Raw genomic sequence first — 16740 nt, 5'->3', positions numbered from 1 at the left:
ATTAACAGCCCAGCCCTCGTGTGGGAAGACACCATCGCTTTCCCCACAGCCATGAGTCCAAAATGAGCTTTTCCTTGGGGAGGCACTAGATGTGTGCTGGTTCGCCTGTACCCCAACCGCCTTAGAGACTTGGGGTCTGTTTATCCCAAGTAAAACTGGTAGGGCAAGGACGCTGGGAACTGTGAAAGTAAACTAAGGAATTTTTCCCCTTTGAATCATAAGGTTGATGAACTTGGTATGAAAAAATTGGCTTTTCCTTCAAAATGGGATTTTACAAGTATTCCCATTCTGTGACTGAATAGGCTTGAGTTTTAGTATGAAAGCATTTAAGGCCGTGCAAAACATCCTGTTGGGATTTTGAGACATAACTGGGACTTTTCCGTCAACTTGTACGCCTCAGTTATTAACACATCAAGTTCTAGATTGTGTTGCTTGCCAAGTAAGCATGTGGCGGGATTGTATACATTTGTGTGACTTGATTTTGAATGCTTTGGGGGATTTCTTTATTCTTTGTGGGCAAAAGCCTACCTGTGCTGCTCTTAGCCAAGAGGTGAAGACCGTGGTGGTCTGGCTTCTGGGCAGGAGAGCTTTGCTAGGACAGCTGTGGGCCCAGCTTTCTTTGTATATTCCGAGGTAGAGCATTTGCCCTTAATGAGAATACGAAAATCTTGACTTAGTGATTCAGAATGATCTTCATCTAAAATCATTTTCTTCTCTTTATTACAACTCCATGTGATTTCAGGGCTCCTGTATCAGGAATACCGAGATAAATCAACTTTGCAAGAAATCGAAACCAGGAGGCAGCAGGATGCAGAACTACATGACAGGTCCCCGGCCAGTGTGGAGGCTCCTGGGGAAGAAGAGGAAGAGGAGGAGGAAGAGGAGGAGGAGCCGGCCAGCCCACCTGAGAGGAAGGCTCTGCCTCAGATCTGCCTGCTCAGTAACCCGCACTCAAGGTTTAACCTCTGGCAGGACCTCCCAGAAATCCGGAGCAGCGGGGTGCTGGAGATCCTGCAGCCGGAGGAGGTCAAGCTGCAGGAGGTATGGTCTGTGAGGGGTGGGGCATCTGTCAGAGTGGTGGGCTGTTGCCTCACTGAACCTGAGGTGAGGCTTCCTCTGTAGGGTGAGGTTTGCTGAGTTATGGGGTGCTCACCAGCTCTAGCACAGGGGTGTCTTTTGCATGGAGAACATCCTGGAAATTTTACTTTATTCCATAAAAACCCCAAATGCACTGCTGTTGGGTCGATTCCAACTCATAGCGACCCTCTAGGACAGAGTAGAAATGTCCCATAGGGTTTCCAAGGATGTAATCTTTACAGAAGCAGACTGCCACATCTTTCTCCTGCAGACCAGCTGGTGGGCTCAAACTATGACCCTTCAGTTAGCAGTCAAGCACTTAACCACTCTGCCACCAGGGCTCCTTACATTATTCCATAGGTAACGAGGAGCACCCAGTTACCTGCTAGGGTAGCTGAACCCCAGTATTGAGTGTTGGCCACATTGCTGTTTCATTAGACTGGATTTTTAAACCCTTTGTAATTACTGTTGGATATTTCCGTTGCTGACATAAACTTTGATGGCCCAGGTGATGCTGAGCTCCCTGTCACTGTGAACTCATTCCCATCATCTGTGGTTTACAAAAGTCTGCCGTACCTCTTTCGCTCCTGGTCTTATCCCACCCTTGAGCTTTGAATGCATGGAGTCTCTGAAAGAAATCCCCCTGCCTGCCTCTCCCCCTTCTGGAAATGGTGGGGAAATCTAGGGCTTGTCCTCTCTCTTGCCCCTTCATTTGACAGCCCAGGGAGACATTGACAGACCTTCAGCTAAGATGGTGCCAGGTCATGGAGTTGTCTGATGGGTTGTTATTTGCTGGCAGGGGATGATAATCAACTTAAAAAATAACAGTAACAGAAGAAAGTCAAGTAACAATGTGAGAAACAATGTAAGTGTTTCTTTTAGTTGAACGAAGATAATTTCGGTGTAGAGAGATTTTGTGGTACACAGAGAAACAGGAACGTCAGTGGTAAGGAGAGAGAACGTTCAAGAGAATACGTGATATGCAAGAGTGTGTTGATTGTGAAATTTTAAAAGCGGGTGCAGAGAAAAAAATGAAGAGATGTGTTTTTTTAAGCACTCATTCAGTCCAAATATCATCATCACTGTCCACTGTCACCTCACCGTCTCACCCTCATCCCTATTGGCAGCAGCGCTCCCCCCCAACACACACACTCTCTCCTTCAAATGCATGCCTCTCCTTGTTCCTACTTACAGTTGTGACTCCAAAAGTCCTGCCTGCCCTGACCCCCCCCTTACCCCTGCACTAAGGAGCCCTTGTGGCACAGTGGTTAAATGCTCGCTTGCTAACCGAAAGGTCACTAGTTCGAACCCACCAGCCGCTCTGCAGGAGAAATACGTGGCAATCTGTTTCCGTAAAGATTACAGCCTTGGAAACTCTGTGGGGCAATTCTACTCTGTTCTGTAGGGCCACTATGAGTTGGAATCAACTCGACAGCAGTGGGCTTGGTTTGGTTTTGGTTTTGGTACTTCTGTACTAGATTCTGTAGAAACATTTGCTCTTATTTATTTAAGTGGCAAAACAGTCAACGCTGCGCACAGTTAATGACCAAAACAGAGTGGTTCCTGATCAGGGTCATTTAATTCAGACACGAGTTTTACCATGAATTTGCTGCTGCTTTTGTTGTTGTTAGTTGTGGTCGAATTGGCTCCGACTCATAGTAACCCCATGTACAACAGAACGAAATGTTGCCCAGTCCTGCACGTCCCGTGATGGTTGGCATATTTGAGTTCCATGTAACATCAAGAGTTTTTTAATGAAACTTCTGATGTAAATAATGTCTAGCCTTCAGTACCTTCTCCCAGCTTCACACTACAATACTCATGAGAAGATGTAAAAAAGCCACTCACATTCCCACCAGAAGTGAAGATGCACAGTCCAGGGTATCTCCACTGAGGCAGATGGAGCTGGACTGAGAAAAGCTCACCAGGCTTTGCCCACTGAAAGCAACTATGTGGAAGGTGTCAGAAGCCATGGGGAAATCCCTCTGCAATTGGCCACCCCACTTACCTAGGGGTGCCACCAGTCACAGACAGGACCATCATTTCCTACCTTTGACTTTCATATAAAGTCAGAATCACCAACATGGGACCTGTTTTTTTTAAGTCCTGGAAGTAAGGAAAAGAAGCCAGTATCTTGGAAGACACAGAAGAAAAGTGTACCAGGGAGGACAGTATGCTGTAGGATCCAGAGAAAAGTTTCAGAAAGCTGTTTGTCATTTCATTTCTGAGAATAAACTATCAGCAAGGAGCCCTGGCAGCACAACAGTTGAGCACTTAGTTGCTAATTGGAAGGTTGGCAGTTTGAACCCACCCAGAGGCTCCATGGGAGAAAGACCTGACAATCTGCTCCCATAAAGATTACAGCCAAGAAAACCCTATGGGACATTTCTACTGTGTCACAGGGAGTCTCTGTGAGTCAGAAATCAACTCAAAGGCACATAATAACAACCAACTACGAACAGGAGCAAAAAAGCTGTAAGGACACAACAGCATGAGATGAAAAGAAAATCGAATAGAGGGTAAATGGGGGTATAGGAGACATGGAAGTGTTGCAGAGAAAGAGTATAGAAGGAGGATGAAGGAACAGATCCAACTTACAAATAATTGGTGCTGCTTTTAAGAATAGACTTGAAGTAAAGCAACAGAGACAGAAGAGGAAAACAACCCTGGGCTGAAGAAAAGCTTTTGTGTACATATTGAAAGGGCTGGCAAAACAGAAACCATCCAAAATACCAGATTAATTCAAGCAAAGACCAGTAAGTGGGGAAGGAAAGAAGGGGTAGATACTGGTTTTTGCATTGATAATTAGAGAAGTAAAGGCTTTAAATACTTTGGAAAACTTAGAGATAAACCCTAGTAGAACTTAAAACATGCTATAAACTCTCTAAAATATGAACAAAGCTAAAAACAGAGAAAGAAGGGCCCATGTGCTAAAAGGTAGAAAAGCAAGCAGTAAGAAAGCACAAAAAACAAATAGCATAAAGTAAGATGGCAGAGTTAATAGCAAACATTTCTGTTATAACATTAAGTGTAAATTGCTTAAATTTCTCTATTAAAAGACAGAAACTCTCCAATTGATTAGGAAACCAAACCCACTATATATATTAGGCAGACTAGAATTCAGAGCAAGAAAAATTATCACAGGAAACAAAAAGTTATTTTGTACTGTTACAAGTATCCTTTATGTTGCTAAAGGTATCACTTTAGTTTTAAACGTTATGAAACAGGTAACTCATGAATACATTCTCATTGTGAAAAAAGCAAATGCCGCAAATGTGTCCAGCCCTTTTCTCGGAGCCTGCATCCTCCAGTTTGTACACTCCTTTATCTCGCTTGGTGAAAGCACAGCAATCGATGCACCAACTGACTTAGAGTTCAGACACTTATGAAAACTGTAAGTGCGGAATCCTTATAGATTTTTAGGATCTTCCTCCCAGTACTTGACACTTCTTTCAGCTTCACTTTATCCAACAGCGTTTTGGTTTTGGTTTTCAGCAACTTGTCTTTACGAGACTCTTCAGAGCATTCAGGTTTGTTTTCATAAAAACAACGCCCTGTGCACTGAGAATTAGTTGGTTTTTATAATTAAATTATATAATTACCTAACAAGTACAACTGCCATGAATACGTTTAGGGACAAACACGAATGCAGGCATACAGCTCAACAGGTAGGAACAGGAGTGTGCAGGGAAGCCATCTGCCCGGGGTGCCCAGCGCACCTGCACAGGTGTTACAGGGAAGCAGAAAGCTCTGTGGAATTCTGCAAGTCGGTTACGTGGAGGTTGGCTAGGAGAGCATCTGTGTGCATCATCTTTGTGCTCAGGTGAGAACCCAGCTATCGGATAGATGTCTACAGGTGGAGCTAGCTGCTGGTCACAAGTGAAAAACCAAAAACCACACACGCTGCCATCAAGTCAATTCCAACTCATGGTGACCCTATCGGACAGAGTGGAACTGCCCCATAGGATTTTCTAGGCTGTAATTTATAGGGGATCAGATCTTTGTGTCACCAGGGCTCCTTGTTTTCCGCATAGCAAACCTATTGCGGTCGAGTCTATTCTGACTCATAGCGACACTACAGGGCAGAGTAGAACTGCCCCATAGGGTTTCCAAAGAGCAGCTGGTGGATTCGAACCGCCAACCTTTTGGTTAGTGGGTGAAGCTTTTAACCACTATGCCACCAGGGCTCATAAGTGAAGTGGGTGTTAAATGGTGAAGGGGATTGCCAATTGACCATTTGAAAAGGCAATGCAAGTTTTACGCTACTGCCAGCAGCGTAGAGAGGCTGCTCTTAGGCGCCCTACTTAGCTCTACTGGAAGACTTAATTTTTGCTCCGATCTGTCCGATGAAAAATGGTACCTTGCTTTTAACTTGCCTGTCCTTGATGATTCATGAAGTTGAGCATCTTTTCGTGTGATTATTGACTCTTTCCATTTCTTTGTCAATGAATTGCTTTTTCTTATCCTTTGCCTTCGTTTCTACTGGGTTTTTGTAGCATCCCTTTATACATCTGAATATTAATACTTTTTTTAAAAAAACGTGTGTTTCAGATGTGTTTTCCCATAATACAGGAGCCCTGGTGCCACGATAGTTAAGAGCTCAGCTGCTAACCAAGAGGTCGCAGTTCGAATCCACCAGCTGCTCCTTGGCAGCCCCATGGGGCAGTTCTACTCTGTCTTGTGCAGTCGCTGTGAGTTGCATCAGCTCGACGGCAACGTGTTTGGGTTTGACTTGATTCCTGTAGAATAGAATTAAAAAAAAAAAAGTTGCCGTGGAATTGATTCCAATTCATGCGACCGAATGTGCGTCAGAATAGAGCTGTGCTCCACAGCATTTTCTTTGACTGATTTTTTTTGGAAGTAGATCACCAGGCCTTTCTTCTGAGTGCCACTAGATAGACTCAAATCTCCCATTTTCAGTTAGCAACCAAGCTTGTTAGCTGTTTGCACCACCAGGGACTCCCGTTTATTCCCTAGGAGTTACGCTGCAGCCGTAAGCCAAGGAACTCCTGGGGCCACCAGACTCTAGGCGAGACAAGACAGGATCTTCCGCTAGAGCCTGCAAAGAGAGCGTGGCCCTGCCGTTCCCTGAATTCAGACGTCTAGCTCCAGAACTGTGAGACAATAAATTGTTGGTTCTTGGAAGCCACCAGGGGTCCCTGTGAGGAGCAAACGGTTTGTGCTTGACTGCTAACCTCAAGGTCGACAGTTGGAACCCATCCAACAGTGCCACAGAACAAAAGGCCTGGTGATCCCCTTCCAGTAAGATTACAGAGGAGAAAACCCTATGGAGCAGTTCTACGCTGTAACACATGGGCTCACCATGAGTCAGAATTGACTCGACAACAACAACAGTAGCCTAAAGGTTGGTGGTTCAAACCACCCAGCACGGCTGTGGAAGAAAGGCTTGGCAATCTGCTTCCGTGAAGATTGTTGTTGTGAGGTGCCATCAAGTCAGTCCTGACGCACAGCAACCCCGTGTACAACAGAACGACACTGCCAGGTCCTGCACCATCCTCACAATCCTTGTTATGCTTGAGCCCATTTTTGCAGCCACTGTGTCAGTCCATCTCATTCAGGGTCTTCCTGTTTTTTGCTGGCCCTCTGCTTTACCAAGCATGATGTCCTTCTCCAGGGACTGGTCCCTCCTGATAACATGTCCAAAGTATGTGAGACCAAGTCCCACCTTCCATGCTTCCAAGGAACACTCTGGCTGTACTTCCTCCAAGACAGACATGTATGTTCATGTTATATTCCATATTCTTTGCCAGCACCATAATTGAAAGGCATCAGTTCTTCAGTCTTCCTTATTCCTTATCCAGCTTTCGCATGCACGTGAGGTGATTGAAAATACGTACCATGGCTTGGGTCAGGCACACTTTAGTCCTCAAGGTGAAATTTTTGCGTTTTAGCACTTTAAAGAGGTCTTTTGCAGCAGATTTGTCCAATGCAATGTGTTGTTTCATTACTTGAACGCTGCTTCCATGGGTGTTAATTGTGGATCCAAGTAAAATAAAATCCTTGACAACTTCAATCTTTCTCTGTTTATCATGGTGGTGTTTATCAGTCTGGTTGTGAGGATTTTTTGTTTTCTTTATGTTGAAGTGTAATCCATACTGAAGGCTGTGGTCTTTGATCTTCATCAGTAAGGGCTTCAAGTCCTCTTCACTTTCAGCAAGCAAGGTTGTGTCATCTGCGTAACGTAGGTTGTCAATGAATTTGATGCCTCATTTTTCATATAGTCCAGCTTCTCAGATTATTTGCTCAGCATACAGATTGAATAAGTATGGTGAAAGGATACAACCCTGACCCACACCTTTCTTGACTTTAAACCATGCAGTATCCCCTTGTTCTGTTGAAATGATTGCCTCTTGATCCATGTATAGGTTCCTCATGAGCACAATGAAGTGTTCTGGAATTGCCATTCTTTGCAATGTTATCCATAATTTGTTATGATTCACACAGTCGAATGCCTTTGCCTAGTCAATGAAACACAGGTAAACATCCTTCTGGTATTCTCTGCTTTCAACCAAGATCCAGCTGGTATCAGCAATGATATCTCTTCTCTCACATCCTCTCCGGAGGCCAGTTTGAATTTCTGGCAGTTTCCTGTTGATGTACTGCTGCAGCCACTTTTGAGTGATCTTCAGCAAAATTTTACCTGCATGTGATATTAATGATATTGTTTGATAATTTCCACATCCTGTTGGATCACCTGTCTTTGGAATGGGCACAAATATGGATCTCTTCCGGTCCGTCAGCCAGGTAGCTGTCTTCCAAATTTCTTGGCATAGACAAGTGAGCGCTTCCAGCGTTACCTCCATTTGTTTAAACATCTCGTTTGGTATTCTGCCAATTCCCGCAACCTTGTTTTTCACCAAAGGCTTCAGCTTGAACCTCTTCCTTCACTACAGTCCATTCTTGATCATATGCCACCTCCTGAAATGGTTGAACATCAACCAGTTCTTTTTGGTACAGTGACTGTGTGGATTCCTTCCACCTTCTTTCACGCTTCCTGAATCGTTCAGTATTTTGCCCATAACCAAAAGAAAAAAAAAAAACCACCAAGCCCTATGCCATCGAGTCGATTCCAACTCTTTTTGCCCATAGAATATTCAAAATTGCAACTTAGGCTTGAGTTTTTTCTTCAGTTCTTTTAGTTTGAGAAATGCTGGGCGTGTTCTGCCCTTTTGGCTCTCTACTCCAGGTCTTTGCACTGTCATTATAACACTTTACTTTGTCTTCTCGAGCTGCCCTTTGAAATCTTCTGTTCAGTTCTTTTGCTTCATCATTTCCTATGTTCACTTTAGCTACTCTGTTCAGGAGCAAGTTTCAGAGTCTCTTCTGACATCCGTTTTGGTCTTTTCTTTTTTTACTGTCTTTTTCATCACCTTTTGCTTTCTTCATGTACGATGTCCTTGATGTCTTCCCACAACTTGTCTGGTATTTGGTCATTAGTGTATTCTTGAGATGGTCTGTAAATCCAGGTGGGATATACTCAAGGCCTTACCTTGGCTCTCGTGGACTTGTTCTAATTTTCTTCAGCTTTGACTTGAACTTGCACATGAGCAATTGATGGTCTGTCCTGCAGTCGGCGCCTTCACTGAGCTCCTTCATAGTCTCTTTCCACAGACGTAATCGATCTGATTCCTGTGTACTCCATCTGGAGAGGTCCATGTATATAGTCACTGCTTATGGTTTTGAAAAAAGGTATTTCCAATGAATAGGTCATTGGTCTTGTAAAGTTCTATCATGTGATCTCTGGTGTCATTTTTATCATCAAGGCCATATTTTCCAACTACTGATCCTTCTTCTTTGTTTCCAACACTCATTCCAATCACCAATAATTATCAATGCATCTTGATTGCATGTTTGATCAATTTCAGATTGCAGAAGTTGGTAAAAAATCTTCAAATTCTTCATATTTGGCATTAGTGGTTGGTGTGTAAATTTGAATAATAGTCGTATTAACTGGTCTGCCTTGTAGGCATATGGGTATTCTATCACTGACAGTGCTGTACTTTAGGTTAGATCTTCAAATGTTCTTTTCAATAATGAATGTGACACCGTTCCTCTTCAATTTGTCATTTCCAGCGTGGTAGACCATATGATTGTTCGATTCATAACGGCCAATGCCAGTCCATTTCAGCCCACTAATGCTTAGGATATCTTTCTTCAAACATTTCACTTCATTTTGGATAATTTTCAGTTTTCCTAGATTCATATTTCTTACATGCCACATTCCTAATATTAATGGATATTTGCTGCTGTTTCTTCTCATTTTGAGTCATGCCACATCAGCAGATGAAGGTCCCAAAAGCTTGGTCCATCCACATCATTAAGGTCAACTCTACTTTGAGGAGGCAGGTCTTCCCCAGTCATCTTTTGAGTCCCTTCCAACCTGAGGGCTCATCTTCCGGCACTACATCAGACACTGTTCCACTGCTATTCATAAGGTTTTCACTGGCCAATTTTTTTTAGAAGTAGATCACCAGGTCCTTCTTTCTAGTCTGCCTTGTCTGGAAGTTCTGCTGAAACCTGTCCACCGTTGGTGACCCTGCTGGTGCTTGAAATACCAGTGACATAGCTTCCAGCATCACAGCAACACACAAGCTACCACAGTACAACGACTGACAGGCAAGTGGTGGTCTGTGAAGATTGCAGCCAAGAAAACCCTGGGGGAAGTTCTACTCTGCAGCACATGGGGTCACCATGAGTTGGAATCAACTAGATGGCAACAAGTGTTTTTTGATAAGCCACCCAGTTTGTGGTACTTTGTTATCTAGGAAACTAACGCTTTCAGTTGTTTTGCTTTTTAACAAAGTGGAACATTACATTTATAGCAGAGTGGCCATAGAAAATAAAGGCTCTTGTTTTCTTTATACACTTTTTGGACTTTCTAATGGATCAGATAAAGATATTTAAAAAGCACTCATGGTAGCTTTACTAATACATGATACAATGATGTTCGTTAATGCAGCACGTGAACACACGGACTGCAGCATCTTTTTTTTAATAATTATTTTATTTCTGTTGTTGAGAACAGACAGAGTAGAACATACACCAAGTGAACAATTTGTACATATACAATTCAGCGACATTGCTCATGTCCTTCAAATTGTGCGACCGTTCTCACCCTCCTTTTCCGAATTGTTCCACCACTGTTAACACAAACTCACTGCCCCAGGCTTGTCATCTGAGCTTTTTGGTTGCATTGCAGCATGTCTCACTCAGAGTCTTTATAGTCTGACTCTTCATACTTATTGTAAAGAGCTTAGTCTGAGCTTTCGTTTTGCCAATATTTGGTAATGGACACAAAACTGCCATCTTCAGGTTTTTTGTTCCTCACCAGTAACTTCTGCATCAGACATTTTTTTCAGTATATTTGTGAAAGCCAGACAGGAGACTTGTACTCCCAGCCCAATCTGTTGTCTGAATGTCTCTTTTTTTTTAGCCACACCAGCAGCAGATTGCCGTGAGCCTAGTGTTCACATGAGGAAAACACCCCAAAGGGATGGTCTTTTGGTAGGCTCAAGTTTTAATCCATCATTGAAGACACAAGACTTAAGAACAAAATAATATCTTTCCTGCCTCCCTTGGCTACCACATGGCTAAACCTTGAAGACCAGATTTTATACTGAGCGAAATAAGTCCAAAAGGACAAATATTGTGTAATCCCACTTATATAAAGTATCTAAACTAGGCAAAGGTAGAGAGACGAAAGTTTATTCGTGGTTACCAGGGGTGGGAGGAAGAGGAAAGAGGAAGTCGTTGCTTAGGGGCTCTGAGTTTCTGCTAATGGTGGTGGAATAATTTGGAAACAGAGAGTGGGGATGGCTGCCTGACATGATGAACGTCATCAATGTCACGGAATTGTACACGTAAAAAACGCTCAAATGGTAAAAGTTTTGTCGCAATAAAAAAAAAAAAAAATAGGTAGCTGAAACTGGAAAGCCGTGTCTTAGATGTACAGGATTTCCTTTTTTTTTTTTTTTTTAACTCATTCTGAAACTCTTGGTTCCTCGCCCTCCTCTTGGGAGTGATTTTAGAGTTATTGTCTGAGAACACGGCAGTATGAGAAAATAATTAGACAAAGATTCAAATTAAAAATTAGGAAGGAAGCAAGTGTGTGAAGGATTGGGTGTTCAAATGAGGGGGAAGGGTTGAAAATGGTGGAACACAGGATTGTCCTGGAAGGAGAATAGAAAGCAAGGAGGAGGGTGTATGATGTGGAGGGGTAGTGGGCAGTCCCCACCGGCCAAAAAAACATCAGACAAATGTCTGACCAGAAGTCGTGAGAAGAAAAAGAGACTGTGGATGGGACATCGCCCAGCACAGTCCTTGAACTGGTCACTCCTTTGGCTAACGTGGGTGTGTTTCTCTCATATGCCAGGACCCTCTCTAGCCCGTATACACATACCAGTTGCCGCTGAGCCAACTTCAACTCATGGTGACCCCCCCTCCCTGTGTCCCAGAGCAGAACTGGGCTCCATAGGACTTTCAATGGCTGCTTTTTTAGAAGTAGATTGCCAGGCCTTTCTTCCGAGGTGCCTCTGGGTAGCTTCAAACTGACAACCTTCGAGTTAGCAGCCCAGCTTGTTAACTGTTTGCACCACGCAGGGACTCCTTAATATGTATACCCCTGTAAAAAGATTAAATTGTCATTGGTATTTTATTCACCAACTTCATTGTGTCTCTTTTAAGAGAAATCTTATCAATTCAGGAAATTAGTGCTAAAATAGGAGGGGGTGGAGATTTTGCCTGTTGATGTAAGGTGGAAAGTCACCATCACCTAAAACCTCAGCCAGCCCCTGTCCTACTTGATTTGGAAGACAAGCTCCTGCAACTATTTTAACAAAGTCAGCACTTTTCCTTGTAAAAATGAACCTTCAGAATAAAGAATTTATGCACCTGATATAATGTTCAAGAAGAACAAAAAGGTTTAAAGTGAAAGGAAGTCTCCCTCCCACCCTTGTCCCTCCTTCGGCCACCCAGTTCCCTCTTTTGATACATTTTTGGGGTCAGAAGGGAGACACAAATGATAAACTACTATGTACCTCATTCTGCACCTTGTTTGGTTTTTTTTTTCGCTTATTTTGAAAACCTTTCCCTATCAGTACAAATAGAATACCCTTTGTCTTAGTTATCTAGTGCTGCTATAACAGAAATACCACAAGTAGATGCCTTTAACAAACAAATTGTTCTCTCACAACGGCTTGAGGGGAAGGCTTTTGCCCTCTGTCCGCTCTGGAGGAAGGTCCTTGTTTTCTTTCAACATCTGTGGGCCCAGCGTTCCTTGGAGATCTCCATGTGTCTTGGCATCAAACTTCCCCTGGGCCTAGGAGGTTCTCAGCGCAGGGACCCTGGGTCTAAAGAATGCACTTGGCTCCCAGCTCTTCTTTCTTGGTAGTAGTGAGGTCTCTCTCCTGTCTGCTTGCTTCTCTCTCCTTTTATCTCTTATAAGATAAAAGGTGTGACTCAAGCAAGGGTGTGACTTGAATCACATCCTCTTCTAAGGCTGTGACTCAAGATACACCCCACACTGATCCTGCCTCATTAACGTATAGAGGTTGGGATTTGCAACTCATCACAAAATGGAGGGTAATTACATCAGATCACAAAATGGAGAACAACTACACAGTACTGGGAATCATGGCCTAGCCAAGTTGACACATATTTTGGGGGGACGTGATTCAATCTGTGACACCCCTATTCTGTGGTTTGCAGCTTTATGGTGCTCCATTGAACAGATATCCTATAGTTCATTTGACCAGCCCCCTGTTGATGAACTTTTGAAGTTAGGAACGTTATGTATCAGGGATGCTCACTGCAGCATTGTTGATACTAATGAAAGATCGAAAATCTGGACAGTGGAACACTGCGGGAATTGCTAAATGGAGTTGTTGGGTCAAAGTTACTTTTTTTTTTGAGAAGATATAGCCAAATTGTCTTTACACTTCACCCAACCTTGAGGCTGCCTGTTCTCTCTCACCAGCATGGTGTGTTATCAAACGATTCTCTCCTTATGCGCGCTCGGTGAGAAGCCTAGTTCTTGTGGATTTAGTCTGCATTTGTCTTACTGTGAATGAGGCCACACATCTTTTCAAGCATGTGTCTTGTTAAATTTATACCTAATTTTAGGATGCACATTTTTTTGTAAATTAGCGCATTAATCAGGTCATCTTGAGAAAAATTACTGATGTTCTGGACACACGCTGTAATGCTTGGGACACAGGGTGACAAGTACTGAAGAGGGCTAGGCGTGGGGGACCCAGGCCTGGGCAGCAGGGGTCCTCAAACTCAGACGGGGTCTTATGAGAAGACAGGGTGTCGGGGACCAGGGGGCCTGGGAATCTGCATTTTAACACTCCCACCCCTCTGGTGCAGGTGATGGGGGACCACTCAGAGAAATGCTGATCTTGTTTTTCCTTTTTGCCTGGCAAACTCAGACTCATTCTTTGTCTCAGCCCCTCCCAAAGTGCCCTCCCCCACCACCTGCCCCTTCCTCCTCTTCCCTCACTGTCACCTCTAAGCTGGAATCGGCTATGTTCTCAGCAGCTGCAAGTCTGTGTCCCTCTGTGTCCCCAGCAACAGGCTCTTGGTGTGTGGTGTGGAGCCAGGGAGTCAGGGAGGGCTGGGCCTGCAGCACGGAGCACCCAGGATCTGACCCCCTGGGCTCCAATCCCCCAGGCTCTGAGCTGGTGACCCCTTGGGCAAGGGTAGTCTTGGAATCCCCAGCACCCAGTAAACATCTGGAGACTGGAACATCCCAGGGCTGTTTGGGCAATTCCCCGGGAAAGGAGATGGGACATTGCAGAGCCCAGCCCAGTGGAGCCAGGAAGGAAAGGTGAGGCCAAACACGCTCGGCAGTGCCCTTGGAGACGCCACCTGCCCCGAGTCGGAAGGGGCCTGGGTGGACGTTCCAAGTTGCTTGGCACCACTCACTGGCTCGACAGATCCCCTAGTGCCAAACCGCCACCCGTTTGATTGATGGGCTGGAGGCTTTTCCTGTGACAAGCTTACTAAGCCCCGCTGTGGAAGCACCAGGCGAAGCTACAAAGATAATGAAGAATCTGGAATGAGCAATAGTGGAGCCACTCGGCTTCTGCCTGAATAATAGGCTGGCCTGCCGCGGAGGCCACTGGGTAGGAGCCTCTGGTGTCCAGGGGAAGCTGTCTCTTAGCACAGTGGTCCCTGCGTGGAGCCCTGGAGTCTAGAGGGCAGGGGTTCAAGTCTTGACCCCCTCGTCTGCAGCGGAAGGGGCGCCTGACCACTCCGTGGGGCTGTCGTGAGGGTCAGTGTCCAGCGTGGGCCGCACATGTGGTCCGTGTCCAAGAGAGGCCAGCTGTTCTCACTCCTCCCCCCGCCCCCGTGCCTACACAGACAAGGTGGCAAGAGCATGGACATTTAGGATCGCCGTTTACCAGCGACCCAGTGCTGCGCCTGCCAGTGGTGTCTGGAGCAGGAACATGACGACGGAGAGAGAACTGTAGCTGAGTGTTTCCTGGATTCAGAGAGAGCTACCCCGATGTGTCCAGGGGGCCAGCAGGGTGTGGTGAACAGTTCTTGCAAAAATGACGGGGCTCCCTTTCATCCTTTGGGACCCAGGCCCAATGTCACCTCCTGGGAAAGGCCCTCCTGAGCCATATGTTAGGGAAGGCAGCCCAGGTGTCAGCTCCACAATGACAGCAGAACATTGCGTTCCACACCACACTTCCTGGTGGCTGATGAGACAGGGCTGGTCATGTGTTCCCAGGAGGAAACTAAGGTTCAGTGGGATTCATTCACTGCAGAGGTCTGGCCAGCTCCCCAGGCTGGGAGTCCTGTCCATCGTGGACACCAGGGTGTCACAGACCTGGCCAATTGCGAAACCACCTGGACCAGCTGCTCCAGAGAAACGTCCGGCCTTGGCTGGGTTTTCCCTTCACGCGGAATCCTGAGCGGAAACAGGTTCATTAGTGGCAGTGGTGGAAAAAACCAGAAGGGTGACATGGTTACGGGCAGCTATCAAACGGAAGAGTCAGGAGCTAAGAGTGCCATTCGGAGACCGAGCTGTGATTCATAAAATCCGGGTCAGTGTAAACGAGTGTTCCCTGAGGACAGCAGTCCTGGGTGTGAGTGCCGGCTCCGCCCGCATGGGGAGGAGGGGGGTGTCCTGGCACCAGGTGGCCAGCTGGCAGCCACAGCCAACGGCTGTCCCTGCTGAGCATTAGAAAGGGGGAGCTCTGTAGTAAGTACCCCACACACATGCTCACACACACGCATGCTCACGCATGTCCTCACACATGGTCGTACTCACACATGCTCACACGTGCTAACACTCGAATGCTACACACACGTACTCATTCGTGCTCATGCTCACTTGTTCACACACACATGCTAACACACAAGCGCTCACACTCACACCTTTCTGCTTACACACTCATGTGCACACCCAGACATGCTTATTCACGACACACATTCGCAGACTCACACACACACATGCACACACACATGCTCACACACGTGCTAACACTAAAACACATGCTCATATACCCATACACACTCACACACATGCTCACAGTCATTCACACTCACGTTTCTGCTCACAGACACTCATGTACACACACATGCTCAACATGCCCATGAATACTCATTCACATGACACACATGCTCACACGCATACATGCATCATGTGCTCATACACATGCTCACATACTTCCTTGCTCACAAACACCCATGCTTATTTACATGACACACATACACACATGCTCACACACCCATGTAACGCACTGACACGTACACTCACACATGCTTACATGCTCACACACATGGTCACACATATTCACACATGTGCTCACACTCACACACATGCTCACACACACACTCTCACACTCCTGCCCCCCCGTGTCTACCTTCTAGCATTTCTCACCCTCTGACTTGGGGATTTTGTTTGTCTCTGGTCTGTTTCTCACCCCGATTTAGGGGTTCACTTGTCTCTGGTCTGTTTCTCACCCCCTGATTTGGGGGTTCACTTGTCTCTGGTCTGTTTCTCACCCCCTGATTTGGGGATTTTACTTGTCTCTGGTGTGTTTCTCACCCCCTGATTTGGGGGTTCACTTGTCTCTGGTCTGTTTCTCACCCCCTGATTTAGGGGTTTTGCTTGTCTCTTGTCTGTTTCTCATCCCCTGATTTGGGGGTTCGCTTGTCTCTGGTCTGTTTCTCACCCCCTGATTTGGGGGTTCGCTTGTCTCTGGTCTACTTCTCACCCCCCGATTTAGGGGTTTTAGTTGTCTGTGGTCTGTTTCTCACCCTCTGACTTGGGAGTTTGCTTGTCTCTGGTCTGTCTCCCCTTCCGGAGAATGTGTGCTCTGTGACCGTGTTCACCCTGAACGCCCAGTGCCTGCCACTTAGCAGGTACTCAGGAAACCTTTGTGGAACGAAGGAACAAATGGGCCTGGACCTCTGCGTCAACCCTGCTGCCACGCAGAGGCCTGAATGACTTAGGGTGAAAATAATATTGATCAGGAAAGGACAGCAGCCATGTTGGCGTGGCAAATCACTTGACAGACGCCCACCCGGGAGAACTGAACCCAGAGATGACTAATCCCCTATAAATGGATCAGGAGGGGCGAGTGTGGTGGTAAATGGGCTCAGCTGTGTCCATTAGCTGTGATTCAGGTG

General features: G+C 45.7%; 1 protein-coding gene across 2 annotated transcripts in view; it reads left to right on the top strand.

The window, feature by feature from the left end:
• The window catches only part of NGEF (neuronal guanine nucleotide exchange factor), a 103714-nt gene that overhangs the window by 66772 nt on the left and 20202 nt on the right, over positions 1-16740 (top strand). For both annotated transcript variants that reach the window (XM_049888464.1, XM_049888465.1), the window contains one exon: positions 743-1041. In XM_049888464.1, coding sequence (XP_049744421.1) covers positions 743-1041 — 299 coding nt within the window. The remainder of the gene's footprint in view (positions 1-742; positions 1042-16740) is intronic.

Source organism: Elephas maximus, chromosome 6, assembly GCF_024166365.1.
Source record: "Elephas maximus indicus isolate mEleMax1 chromosome 6, mEleMax1 primary haplotype, whole genome shotgun sequence".
Classification (NCBI taxonomy): Eukaryota; Metazoa; Chordata; class Mammalia; order Proboscidea; family Elephantidae; genus Elephas; species Elephas maximus.
Note: the sequence above shows the minus strand (reverse complement) of the source record. Positions and strands in the feature narration are given on the sequence as shown.